Source organism: Electrophorus electricus, chromosome 14 (genome assembly GCF_041902795.1).
Source record: "Electrophorus electricus isolate QZ-2024a chromosome 14, ASM4190279v1, whole genome shotgun sequence".
Lineage (NCBI taxonomy): Eukaryota > Metazoa > Chordata > Actinopteri > Gymnotiformes > Gymnotidae > Electrophorus > Electrophorus electricus.
The window spans coordinates 13,720,330-13,734,944 of NC_137510.1; the positions used below are offsets into that span (position 1 = coordinate 13,720,330).

Here is a 14,615-nt window from a genome sequence, read left to right on the forward strand (position 1 = left end):
TTATATTGTTTAAAGAGAATTACTGCACCTATACTTCCATACAAAGTAGTCTTCCACAGTTTATGGAAAAAGCCAGCATTTTAGGTGTGTCAGGGAAACATGGTTTCCTGTCATTTCTGAAAAGAGCGTGGACTGTTGTATAACAGTTCTGTCATTAGTAAGTGTCCTTCATGTTTTCCTTCTTTCAACAGATGCTAGAAGTGGTTGCGAAATGGGGGCTTTGCGTCATTAATTAATTATGATAAATACAGCCTAATTTCACAATTTGAGCACTCAGTGTGGTCGCTTAGAAATAAATCGCTTAGAGCTCAACTAAAGATTTTTCCAAGATCTTTTTTTTCCTAGTTTTTTTTTTTTTAATTATTATTCTGAAAGACACTGTTTTTATAATTTAATTAATATGAAAGCGCAGTGTAACTCGGTCAACCGTTGGCATTTACAGAGCTAAATTACAGCGCCGATGGTGATTCTCCACATAAAATACATTTTAGATTAGGACTAGGTCTGGTGCATGTGGCTTATTTTACTACTGGGTAAACCAGCCTTGTGTGACATGAGAAGGGGGCGGGTGCCATGTTCTACAGTGCAGTCGCAGTTCGGCCACGGCTCTTCGAGAAAGCGTACGCATTATGCAGAGCTCAGTTAAATATATTTGTATAGATTGTTCCGCATTGTTACAAGAAGAACGCGTGGAGTGTTTTTGTGTTCGTGACTTCGTCTCATCATTCAGACTGAAAAGATTACAAGACGTAGGCGAATAAGGTAAACAATTTGTCGTGACTCAATCTGTTGTTTAGGGCACAGGAGAGCCCATTGTTTGGTACTACGCGCATCAAAGGGGCTCAGGAAATTGTTTACTCACTATGGATAATACAGATAAGGAAAATAGGTCAGACGAGGAATACGAATCAGGCGAAGAGGAAGAGGTTGACCCAAGGATTCAGGTAAGCCAAGCTACTGGGTGTCCTTTCGTTTTATTTTAAACTATATTGTTCCTTATTTTTGTTTATGAATCTTTATTTTTAAAAAGAAAGAAAGAAATTATGGGGCGGGGGCCTACAAAAGCAATATATGAAATTAATTAGGTTTGACTGATTTGTAAGACCCTAGAAAAATCGAGGACATGTGCTGGGAAATTGCAATCGCGATGTCTGATATGAGAATTTTGTAAATTCCACTATTTGCTCGCAAGCGGCTGCTATTTGTTTCATGAAAGAACAGTGACTGTAGTCTATGCTACCTGAACTGACGGTTATAACACTTGAACCTGAAAGCTAGAGGCACTCCAGTCATTTTTATGAAGGCTTTACCGGCCTGTTCCAAGTATGTATACCCGCTCAGAAATGGCCATTCATTTTAAGTGAATGTTAAAAGCGGTTGTCTGTCTGTGTATTTATTGGTTCTTACTATAAATTCTATATTCTTTGATAATAGGGGGAGCTTGAGAAATTGAATCAGTCCACAGATGATATCAACAGATGTGAGACAGAGCTGGAGGTATGTTCACATATTCTAATGCACCGGTAAACACTTTTACAGTGACGGGTGTGTTTATACATTTTATATATTGTTTTCTTGAAGTCAGTCTTTATAACCATTTTGTTTCTTAGTTTATGCTTCTCAAGACACTAATCGGTTCATCCACATTGAGCTGCCATAAATCTTTGACTACAGTAATCTGCATGTTTAGTTTCTGTACCTTGCCCAGACCTTACAGGGAGGAGAAAAAAAAACAACTAAAATAAATAAATAACTGTAATGGTGGGGAGCCGAGTTTGATCCATTGTATAGTCCATGTGATGAATTTCCCTTGTTCAGGGGTATAAAATCAGGCGATTCTCTACATGTGGTTTTCACATCCTTGTGCAGATCTGCCAGACTGAAATAGTCCACCATAGGTCTCACATCCTCTTCAAGTGCTCACAGCACTCTGTCAGTGCAGTTTGACTTGGCACACAGGCATTCATAACTAACTGCCTCAGATCTCGGTCTGTGACTGGTCATGCCAGTTTTCATTGGTCTACAATTGTGGCATTGTTACCAGGTCAAGTATAGAGTCCCTCAGTGTTTAAGATCATCTTATTAAAAATAAAATCCCAACTTGGATCTTACTTTTCACCAAATGCATTGAATATTTAATATCCAGCTATAAAGCTGCTTGGGTTAATTTTTTAATCTGCCTGCAGACTAAGATCAAAATATTAGCGGTCCTGTACCCAGTCAAAGTCCACTGCCATTTGATGCCAACTAAAGTAATTGCTTTAAACCTGTTTCAGCCCTGCAGAGCTGTAGGTAAAACTCAGTATCAGCCATGACTGTAAATCAGTGCAAATGTCCCCACTGGGCACGCTGGGGAGAAAAGAACTAAAGAAACAGTGCTGTATGTAGTTGGTTGTGCTGGCACTTGTCTGCCTCAGTCCACCAGACTAGGTCTTGGCTGTTGCCTGTATGATGCGTGCCATAACCTGCCTGTGTTTGCAGCTTTGCTTGCTCTGGTCAGGCTGCATGTAGACATCTTTCTTGGTATGTCATTACTATAACTAAAAAGAATGGTCCTGATGATGGTGAATGTGATCACAGTACTGGCTTCACCTATGAGACGGAGTCATCTCCACTGTTGTCATTCAGAACTTTGTCTGGACACTGTCATAAGTGTAAAGAATTTTGGTTTAAAGTGATGGACTTTTAAAATCATTAGATGTTAACAAAATGAATGGCCCACTGTTTGTTTATAGTGAAAATTATCCTTTTTTTTCTCCTTGTACAATTCTCAGAAGAACATTTGCCATTTTTTTAGTGAGCTGTTTAAAGGTGAGGTCAGATTACTAATCTAAATGGGAAATGCACATGTAGGTTTGACTCACTACATTTCATCATGTGTTCATTTTAGAACTGCGGTTTGAATGAATTGAATGGCTGCATCTTAAGTCCTGTTTTACTGTTCCAAGCAAACTTGATTTTTAATATGCGGTTGTATAAGGTACATGTGTAATGGGTGGTGCTGTGACTCTCAGGATGCGAGGCAGAGGTTCCGCTCAGTGCTGGTTGAGGCCACCGTGAAACTGGATGACCTGGTGAAAAAGATTGGTAAGGCGGTGGAAGAGTCCAAACCATACTGGGAGGCACGGCGGGTGGCCCGACAGGTAAGGCCCCCTCAGCCCCACTACAGCTTGACTCACAGCAGTAATGGACGTTCTCTGACCAGAACATGATCCTTCTTGCATGTTACATGAGTTCAGTTGTTGAACAGTTTTCATTCTATCACATGTCGTCTCCTACCATTGTTAACTTGCTGACAGGTACATTCACTCACATTTTATATTGGGTCAGGACAGAAGATTCTTCGATGTATGTGTTTTCTGGTTGTATTGGGGAAAGTAAACCTGCAATTTCTCTTTCACTGCTGATTTCTACAAATAAAGGTTTGTAATGCCACAGGCTTTTTAAAATGTGCAGTTTGGTAGTATTTAGCAAACTTTTAACTGAAAAAATATGTATGCAGGCCAATGTAGTTTAAATCCATGGTCTCCGTGGATGCTTGAAGGACGCTTTTCTTTTTTGCCGGTCCAACTATTTCACTGAGAAAGCATCAACTCTTTTGGGCTTTTCCTCAGCAGCAAAGAGGAGCAAAGTGCACAGAGAGGTAAACATGCTTATCAGGGGCAACCAACAGCATTTGTAAAGAAGAACAATCAATTAAATTAATAAGGTACTTCATTATAAAAAGATAGTAGACTAAACTTTGTATTCAAGGTAATGTGCCCATTTCTCTTTCAGTACAGAGTGGTGTAGGAACCAGTGTAGCTTGGATCTGGTATAATGAAGGATATGCTTGGGTACATTTGTATATATCAAAGTATTTGTATATACAGAACGTATGGGCATGTTCTGTGCCATCTGGGCATTCATTAGAGAAGAAGACGAGAAGAAGTAGTACTGTCTTAAGAGAACTTACTAACCAGTTGTGTACCTGTTCTGCTATTAGGAATCTCAAGCACCAGCTTGTTGGACAAGTTATTTTACTTGTACTGCTTTGGTTTACGTTTAATGATGTAGTTGCCTTGAATTGGGGGGAAAGATGTTTTGTTGAGCTGAAAAAAGTCTGTTTACCAGGCATGCAATATATAACAGAATGAAAATCAGAATTCTTCTGTTTCTGGAAGGGCATTGGTTTGGAGCTTCACATTTCAAGTTAATTACAGTAATGATCTTTAGAACACTGAATTTTGTTTGTTTTGATTTTGGCTTTTGTTTTTAATTCTGCAGTTATCATCACTGACAGACCATTGACACTGCAATTTAGTCCATGACTAGATTTTTATCCATGTCTGGAAAACCAGCCCTTGGTGTCAATAGCTTGGGCAGAGCTCCTAATAGTAACCTGATGTGATTGAAGTGTTCTTATGTCCAATAGAGAATGTGCTGATTGGAAACCAGGAGGATGTACAGATATTGCGGTGGTGCCTTTGTAAGGCGATTGGACAGAGGCCAATCTCCTTAATCGTGTGGAAAACCCAAACACATTACTCATAGCTCTGGCAGGGTGGTCTCCATTGGGTTTAGACCTTATGAATTGATTCTGGTGTTGGTTTTAAAAAAAAAAATGAGAGAAGTCAAGATGACATCTGTTATAGCCATACTGTAATATCTTCCTGACTCTTTCTGGTTATGTTATTCTCTTGCTTTCTTTCATTTACAGTGTTCTCTCTCTTTCCCCCTCTTCTTGCAGTGTATTTCTTTCTTGCATTTTCTCTGTACCATTCCTCCCTAGATTGAGAGGATTGGGAGGAACAGTTGACTGCACACCTTTTGGTACAGCTTTATTCCTTGAGCTTTCCTTTTTTCTCTGAACAGTTATAGGTTCTTCCTTATTTGAACTCATTATAACTGAGATTGGTTGTACTTCTGCTTCAGAATTGGCACTGTTTCACTTTTCTTCAGTTTTGACTTACTGCATGGGAAATACTAAACACCAATGCTTGTGTGAGCAGCCTAAGGGAAAGAATGTCATTCACAATCATGGAGGTGGTTGTGATGCTTAGTTTGGATGTTGCAAGTGATCAGTGTCAGATGGGACCCGTGAGGCTCAGTGGGAGAAGCTCTGAAAAGCTCTCCCCATCAGTATTCTTTTTGGCCCATCTCTATGACCTCCCACAGAAAGGTGTTCAGGTATATATGGTTATAGCTCTACTTGTGCATTAGTCAATATGGTTTAGTGCTGCTTGTTCATTAGCCAGGCCTGTAAGGATTATATCACAGCATGTAATCAGTCCATAATGATGGTGATGGATGTTTTTCAGTTCAACTTTTTCATTACACCAATACAGGGCTGTCCAGAACAGTATAATGAATACTGTGGTAATGTACCTTTTTTATAGCATCATCCTCACAATGATATTCACCCAAGATTGTTTACTGTAAAAGTCACACAATTGATTGTTCATGGTCCTTTCAACAGTGCAGGATGCAGAAGATTGCTAAGCTTATTTTGGCACTGAGGTTAATAAATGTATTAATTTTTCAGATTAATTTGCAACGGCATTTTCAGAATAATTAAATCTTGAGCATCTCACTCCCTGTCTCATCTTTCTAACCTATTATATGGGTCTGTTCCCTTTGTTGGATGCCCAAGGACCTTATAATAATTTTCTATAGTGCTATATTATTGAACTGTGTGTAAAAGCCATATGGAAAGTCTCTGATCGCAATAAATCTTCAGTGTGTGTACAGTGTTCATGAGATGAATGTTGGCTGGCTGAGCTGTACAGGGCAAAGCTACTGTGAAGGAGACAGCCAAGGTGATGGCAGTCTGTTGAAAGCCTCCATCTTTCTCTTGGGGAAGTTGGGCAGCTCTTTTGCTCTGTTGGATGCCGTTATGCAAGTGCTTCTGTGGCCAGGCAGCCTCATCATGTTTAATAGTGACTTGGTAGGGCTCGAACCAAGCTGATTTTAGATCTCATATCCCCCTTTTCTAATGAATGATAAAATAACAACGCTGGAATTCAAACCTTAATTCCAGCTAAAAGGAGCTTTTGTCGGCAGACCCAAGCATTGCAGATGCAGCATTTTTGTTCTGCCTTGCTCCGTTTCTTTGTGCCAAACAATATGCCATATGATTGTAATGCAAGTCCAAATTACGTTTGATCTATGCTCAAACAGTTCACATTAAAGGCAAACAAGTCTAGTATGAAAATAAATCTACCCTTATGTCTGTATCTCATCTGTCCCTTAAACCTTCAAGCTTCAGTGGCCCTTATACTGCATTTTTGCCAGTTGTAGCCCAATATTGCCCTTGTTTTGATGAGGACAGCTTCACATGTTGTAAATTATTCATCTGTCAAAACCCGATGACTGGAGATCTGTTTTTATTTTAATTAGTTTGTGTGGTTTGTGCTATTAGCAAATATGGTCCACAATCAGACAATGCCCCAGCGGTGCTGGAATGTGAGAGGTGAAAAAAATCTTCTGAGAAGTGAACTTTGGGATAAAGCAGATAGTGTGAATTACCTCATGTGGGAGAAGGTTGAGGAACATGTGCTTGGAATATGGGCCAATAGAGAAACACAAACCACTGTTTCAACTGGGTCATGCTGTGTCCCAGGCATCCTGAAGGATATCTCATTGTGAGCAGCTTTTTTGAGAAATCGTAGGCCAAATGTAGCAACACCCTTGTTTTGTCGGTGTGTAATGAAACCTCAAATCGGTACCAATCACGCTAAAGAGCAGAATGTACCGATTCAGCGTGCTGTCATCTAATAAAAAAGTTCCCTCATCTCTCACTCCCTTAAAACAGGCACACTAGGCCCAATAAAGTTAATGATGCACTATCTTAAGTCATGTAGCTTTCACTTGGAGCTGGGCCAATAGCAGATGTCAAATTGCTGTTCCATACCCTCAGAGATGTGCTTTACTGCAAAAGGCCTCAAATATGGTTGCTTTGCATGGAGTTGGAATAATTTATTAGAGCTATTGTCTGAATATTTGGTACTCAATTAATTGAGTTCTTTCAGATAATCTCTGATCATAATGAAACACTGCCTCCTTATTTTCAAAGAGTAGAACTCAAATATTCCTGTTTTGATGAGTGCTAATGAGCACAGTGAATCTTTAATGCAACTCTGATTCTTCCTTTTTTGTGTATTTGTCTTGAACCAGCATGAAACATGGAAAAAAAAACTGATTATGGCGTGTAGTCAGGCTGTACACTAGACAAATGGATGTAGTGTTTATGGCCGTCTGCCCTTAGTGCATCAGTGTACTTCAAATTATTTTTAAAAAGTATTGCTAGTTGATTACATTTTTAAAAAAATTCTTCTATTATTTTATTCTATTCATCTATGAAATGTAGCACAGTCACCTATCTGCGGAAATGTACGATCACAGCATCTACTTTGAACTGTGAACTAAAACTACCAAGAGCAGGTCAGAGATGAAGATGAACAGAGGCAGAGGGAAAGTGCAAGAAATGTGATGTCAGAATGGCTAAAGGACTGATGAAGGAAAAGTGATTGGAAAATAGCATATTCATATTTATCTGAGAAATAATTCCTCAGGGAAATGTGTTAATTTTTCCATTCTAGATACAGTCAGCTACAATGCAAAATTGAGGCTCTGAATTTGTTCCATGTATAAATGGTCTGAAATATTGGTGTCTTTTGAATTCCTTGAAATTGATATTTTAGTCAGTGAGGAACCCCCTAAGGCCATTTACGCCACATCTCAAAGTAAATCCAGTATATGCATGGTCTCACAAAACAATAGGTCTATATTAGGTCTTATTTATTCAAGCAGTTTTGTTGATTGCATAGTGAAATGATCCCAACCCACAGGCACTGCCTAAGTTGTCTTTAGCACTGTAGACTACCAGCTTCGTTTGGTTAAAGCATGTCCACATTTAGTTTTGCAGTGCTCCATTCATATTGGTATCTAGGGTATATTGAAGAAGTGAGTTATGAGTTATGTTGGAGAAGTGGTTTTGTATGAGGAACAAGAGAGTAAATGGTCTACCCTACTGTATTTTTTGTATTTAATGACATACAAATCTTCACTATATCTATAGTATATCTACCAGTTCTACCTGAGCATATCTACCATAGCTACCTGAGCTGTTAACAGGAGATTTGCATAGGCACTATGGATAAGATTTGACCAGCTGAACTTAACTTGTCAGTGTTTTGTTCTATTTTGATCCAAACTGGTCTCGGGGATAAAACCTGCTCCATCATCTTAAGTTTAAAGAAGCCTACTAGCTTAATGATTCTTTAGAAACATGAATGTTTGAACTGTTTTTCAGAAATGTAAAAAGGGATATAAACTTATGTATAGAACTTATCCAAAAAGAAAGGGAAGCAGGACAGTGCTCAAGTTGATATACCAGAAGCTGATAGCAGTGGAGAGAAAATCTAATTTCATGCTCCATAAGGAAGAGTATTTCAAAATCACTGCACTGCCATTTATATAATATAATGCTTATTTGGTCTGTAAGAATTTTCTGCAGGTGATTTGCTTAAAAAAATTAATTGTCCAATTATGTTGGGGCAGTTTCTGCCTGGGTTAAATGAAATCTGGCTGAAATGTGGGCTAGCCAGCTGGTCCCACAGCAGGAATACCTCACTCCTCCAATCAGGTAGAGGTTAGTGATTGTGAGGGAGTCTGGCAGTATCTCCTGGCATCATACCACTGCTGACTTCTAGCTGATGGAGCTGCACTCTACCTACTCCCCAGGCTCAGCTGGAGGCACAGAGGGCCACACAAGACTTCCAGAGGGCCACAGAGGTGCTCCGTGCTGCAAAGGAGACCATCGCCCTGGCTGAACAGAGGCTACTGGAGGAGGACAAGCGTCAGTTCGACTCTGCCTGGCAGGAGATGCTCAACCACGCCACCCAGAGGGTGAGTGAAGTGGACCTCCCCCTTTGGTTGGAGTTCGGGGATTGCGGTGGTGAGGTTCACTGATTGTAAAACGTGCCCTGCATTTTGAAGGTGATGGAGGCAGAGCATACGAAGACATGCAGCGAGTTGCTACACAAGAAGACTGCGGCCAGGTACAACACCGCCATGAACCGCATGAAGCAGCTGGAGAAGAAGCTCAAGCGCACCATCAGCAAGTCCAAGTGAGCGTTGTCCACATGGCATGCTTAAATATTTAAAGTTCCCAGAGCAGTGAGCCAGCAGAGGCTTTGATGCTGACCGTGCTTTCGTGCTGTGAGCTGCTATTTGGTTCCCACCCTGGAGCTGTGGCTTTGATTTCAGCCCTCACCTCAAAATCCAGACGGCACAATATTGTCTGTGTACATAAATTTAGCACTGTGAAATCAGCCCTCCATCATGCGAGATGTCATCATTCTTTTTCTTTTTTTTTGTTTTTTTTTTTGTTTTCTACTGAACCACATGGTGTATAGAGATAAATAATTGAGGTAGTAATTCAAAACATGCATTTGTGTGTGTTTGGGAGATGGTTAAAGGTTGCTAATAACAGCCTTACATTTATCATAACCATAAGGTTTCTGCTTGGAGTCTATTTTCCTGGACTCACATGAATGACATGCAAGCTGTCTGCTGACAGAGCATGGCATGTAGTCTCTCCTCACCCACAACATAACCGTGTGGACAAAAGGAGCAGCCATGTGCAGAACCAGTCTGTTTCAGCTACAGCCTGGCACTGCAGGGCAGGGAGATAGGAGGGCAGTCCTACTCCCCAACGCTCATCAAACCTGGCAGGGAACAGCAAGTGGATGCTATGGTAATAATGTATGGTTCTATTGATGGTTACTTCTTTCTCTCACCCCTCTCTCTCACTTTTTTTTTCTCAGGCCCTATTTTGAACTGAAGGCAAAATACTACTTGCAGCTTGAGGTAACTTTGTAAATATTAAGGAATAACCCACATTCAGTGGTACCTCCTGCTACACCTACATATGTGGTGTTTACTGGATTGATCTACATTTGCGCCCCCCCCCCCCCCAGCAACTAAAAAAGAATGTGGATGAGCTGCAGACCAAGCTGACGCAAGCTAAAGGGGAGTATAAGACGGCTCTGAAAAATTTGGAGATGATCTCAGATGAGATCCATGAGCGACGGCGCTCCTCGGCCATGGGGCCAAGGGAGAGGGGAGTCGGGGCAGAGGGTGACTGCCTCGGTGGAGATGACCTCACAAGTTTCAAAATGGAATCAGATGGCATCTCCTGTGAGTATACTCTAATAGCTGAAGGTGTAACCTCAAATTAGCTTTACAGTAGGTCATAGTTTTCTTTTTTCCCCTCATCAATAAACCTGTGGTTAAATATGCATGAAACAAAAATTAGTAGGTTGGATTGCTTGTTTTTAAATCATAAGCTGAAGTGATGTGGTGTTGGATAGTAGTGACAAGTATTGATGCTATGGGGATATAATGATGCAGTTATTTTCAAGTCATACTCAAGTCTGGATGTTAACTAAATTTATCACCAGAATTGGTAATAACTTGTAACTAATTTAGTAGTTTTGATTGGCCACTTTGCATACCTGACTCCTACATAAATGGATGCTGAACAATCTGTAGTAGTTGGGTTTCAAGGACTATAGTTTGAATACCTCCATAATACTGTATGTGCTCATTCACTTGTGGCTATTGCTAATACAGTGGTGCTTAAGTTTGTGAACCCATTAGATGTTTCTATATTTCTGCATAAATTTTACCTAAAACTTAATCAGATTGTCACACAAGACCAAGATGTAAATAGAGAAGCAGCTTGAACAGATGAGACAAATATTAGACTTATTTATTTTGGAGAATGATCCAATATTACATATTTGTGTGGAAAAATGTGAACCTTTGTTTTCATTATCTGGTGTGATGGTCCCAGTATGTGGCATGCTGATTAGTAGTGCACATTGTCTTGAAGGAATTTTAGCCCATTCCTCTATACAAAATAGTTTAAACTCTTATATTGGTTGGTTTCCTCCCATTAATGTCATGTCCTTCCATGAATTAAGGTCAGGACTTTGACTTGGCCATTCCAAAACCTTAACTTTTGTTCTTCTTTAAGCACACAATTCATTCTACCTAAGAATGATTAGTTTTCTTGTTGCAGGACCCACATTCTCTTGAGATTTAGCTCACAGACAGATGGACTGACATTTTCCTTTAGGATCAATGATGCTGGCCCGGATGCAGCAAAACTTCTATATGAAGTTATACTTCTAAAAATGTATATATGAGCTGGTGGATGAGAGACAGACAAGTCCTGGGCTCTGAACAGAACCCAGGGGATAACCCAGTGAGGACATCCGTCTCCAGTACCAAAGTTGTGGCTGAAGTGCTGTTACCCTTGGCTGGACTGCTGCTCTGCTTTAATGAGATGTTTATGGGAATGCCGGTCACCATGGCAACAAAGAGACTTTTTTTTAATTTTTAGTTGCACTAGAACATCTGTGAACATCAACATATGGGTGCTGATTTTTTTAGATTTTCAGTAGTTTGTTTGGACAAGTTTGCATTGTTCCTTTCATTGCTAAGAAGTAATGGGAGATTTTGTAACTGGTTTTGCTTTAATTAGGAGGCTGTTCATTTGTGTACAGTAAGGATGGTGGGGGTAGTGAAGGGTCTTCACCAGTGTCAGCAAGAAAAGGCTGATTAGTGCCTTTGGCATGCAGTCTGAGGGCAGTCAAAGGGCCTGCTTTTAGGAGCACTGCACTGTTTGTGTTGCTCAATAACAACTTCCTTATGGTATAATGACATTGCTATATATGTGGCAACAATGTCAGTTATCTACTAGAAAAGACTTAATAGAAGCTTGTGCCTGTTTTGTTCGTGCCAGACAAAGTGCAGGTTAAGTTCTCCCTCTGCTATGGTCTGTCTCGCTGCAGTGGGGTCGGAGTTGTTTGAAGATGAGAACTGCAGCGCCATGTCGGAGGTGGACTCTGAGACCCAGTCTACCTGCAGTCATGGCTCTGTAGGCAGCAGCCCACTGGAGCTGCTTTGCCCCTTTTCTTCTTCTTCCTCCTCCTCCTATTCCTCCTCTTCCTCCTCCGTTCCCTCACCACCATCGTGCTCCCCTCCCCGCACGGTGCGGCCCTGCAGTCTGGAGCTGCTCAGCACAGGATCCCTCTCGGACTTCGCCCTGATTTCACCCATTCTGGGACCCCGGAGTGAGTGCAGTGGAGCCTCCTCACCAGAGTGCGACCTGGAGAGAGGTGAGATGCACTCAACAAAGCGTGAGTGGGGGTATGTGTGTGTCAACTCTTGTGCACCATACTGTCCAGTATTTTGAAAATGGATTTGGTCATTTGTCCTGGTTTCCTGTCCTGCTTGCACCTGTGTCTGAGGAAGGACTGTTTATGGAAAAAAACTAATTGACACCGTCAGGTGCACAATACCAGATTAAGCAGAACTGGAGCTGAAGGCTTTACACTTTGTACAGAGAACACACATTTTAGATTTTATGCCCTTCTCTGAAACTCATTAAATGCCTCAAATTGGAACACATTTAACATGCATGTTTGTGTGTGCACTTGCGAGACTAGGTGACCGAGCAGAGGGTGCTGAGGCTGAGATCAACAACGCTCTCAATAACAACAGTAGCATCAGTAGCATGAAGAGTCGTTTCCGTCTCCTGACCCTAAAACGCGGACAGATGGACAACACCAAAGACCTCAGACACAAGGCCTTCAGTATGGCCTAAAGTCCTCCCAGCACATGCTTGCTTAATGGGGAGCCGTTACCCCAACCCCACAGTCTTTCCACCCACATGCTATGACATGCTGGCATTGGCAGCTGCCCATCTCTCCCTCATCCATGAATTCTGCACTGTTAATTTTGCCAAGGCTCTTTAGCATGCTCTGGTGGTTCAGGGAAAGCAATCGCGCTAGATCATACTGACTTTTAAGAGAAAGGGATTCTTTGGAATGGCCTGCTGAAAACTTGCTGAGATCATCCCTGTTTCTATAGAGTAATACTGACCTCTGCAAGTAGCCAAGAGATATGAAAGGCCTTTGCAAATTTAAAGATTATATATTAGACAGAGCAGTGATATGAATGTTTGGGGGAGGTGTTTTTGTTTTGTTTAAATGAGAATCTTTTGCAAAAATACCTGATGGAAAGAGTTAAAGAGCTGAGGAAAAAATGAAGTGATGGCTGGTAAATTCACGTGACATTAACAGACTTTCCCCACTGTTTTTCATTTTCAATGTAGCAAAGTCATGGTACTGTAAATAGCAGACCATTAATCCTTCAGTAAAATAAATGCAGACTGTGCTTTGGCTTGGGCCTGTAGCACTGCAGAGACCTCGCCGCCATGAGTCAACACAATGAAGCCGTCTCAGAACAACACTTCCATATTCAAGAGGATTCAAAAAGCACTACAACTTCAATAGCCAGGTGAAAAGAGCAAGCTGAGTTGGACCTCATCTACAGACATGCAGTAACTGCTTTCACCTCGTCATACATGACCTTCCTCCATCCCTTCCCTGCCACACCACATGGGCTAATCATGGGCTTTACAATACACCAGGACAGTATGCATGATGCCGTTTGTCTCTGGAAAAATGGACTGTCAACATTTTTGGTAACTTTTCGTAGGAAAAAGGAGCAATAGATGAAGATGCCTTGTGCCTTCCAGCTCTCTTTACAGGAATGTTTGGAGAATGGATCATAATGGTGTATCACATTATGTAGCCTAGTTTAATGCTGTCTGTTAACTGTAATTGTGCTATGCTGAGATCAGCTAGAGGTTGTGAATCGTTTGCGAAAGAACTGTGCCTCAACCCCCATTACCCCTTTAGCTAGGGCACATTTCCCAAAGCATGATTCTTCTTGGAGCTGGGTAACCTAGCTCAGCCTTATCTGTCCAGCAGCAAAAGTAAGCAACAGTCACATTAGACAGTTTTGACTATTATGACTTGTCTTATGTAGTATAGAATAGGGAATTAACATGTTAGGATATGACTATTTTTTAAAGTAAAATGCACAAAGAGTGATCAAACATTACAGTAGCAGCTACTAGATATAGAGGCACCAGACAATACTTCAGTTCCACTCAGTAGACTAGGCTGTACAGTCTATGTAAAACTTTGTATTGATTTCCCCCTTTGTATTTGTGTTTTTGTTGTGCTGTGTATGTAGTGGGGGAAGACAAACCATTTCAATGTGTCTTATTTTTTCTTGACTTTCTGCTTGTCATTGTTTCAGGACTTAAATAAATACTTCCTGCTTGTTGCAACATCTTTGTTCCACACTTTTCTTCTATCAGCCAGTTCTAGTTAAGGCCAAAACTGAGGGTTTCCTAACTCTTTAGAGTGGTCTATATTCTGGACTGAAAAACTGCCATGCTACAAAATGTTGCTGATAAGACCATGAAAGTGATAAACAACTCTTGCCAGGGCACAGGCAAAAGGGTATTCTATATAACCTATTTAGTGTAATAACTCTTCATACTCAATGTTTATTTAATAATATTCAGTGCTTTCTATCCATCACACAAGATCCTGTACTTGTATGGACCAATAGCTATGCATCTTTTTCAAGGTGTTTTCAAGTATTTAAGGTACAAGATGATCAGTCATTCCAATGGGTAGTGTTTGGTTCTCATAGTGACAATAGTTTTTATTATAGATAATTATAATACTGTAGTTCCGTCACCA

At 40.7% G+C, this 14,615-nt stretch overlaps 1 protein-coding gene across 1 annotated transcript; it reads left to right on the top strand.

Moving 5' to 3' along the window:
- The first annotated feature begins 281 nt into the window (after positions 1 to 281).
- sh3bp5b (SH3-domain binding protein 5b (BTK-associated)) lies at positions 282 to 14,194 on the top strand. The gene is made up of 9 exons (XM_035531109.2): positions 282 to 944; positions 1,435 to 1,497; positions 3,015 to 3,143; positions 8,725 to 8,889; positions 8,980 to 9,110; positions 9,810 to 9,852; positions 9,963 to 10,182; positions 11,844 to 12,170; positions 12,501 to 14,194. The coding sequence occupies exons 1-9, from the start codon at positions 864 to 866 to the stop codon at positions 12,656 to 12,658; spliced, it is 1,317 nt and encodes a 438-aa protein (XP_035387002.1). The 5' UTR covers positions 282 to 863; the 3' UTR covers positions 12,659 to 14,194.
- Positions 14,195 to 14,615: the final 421 nt, after the last annotated feature.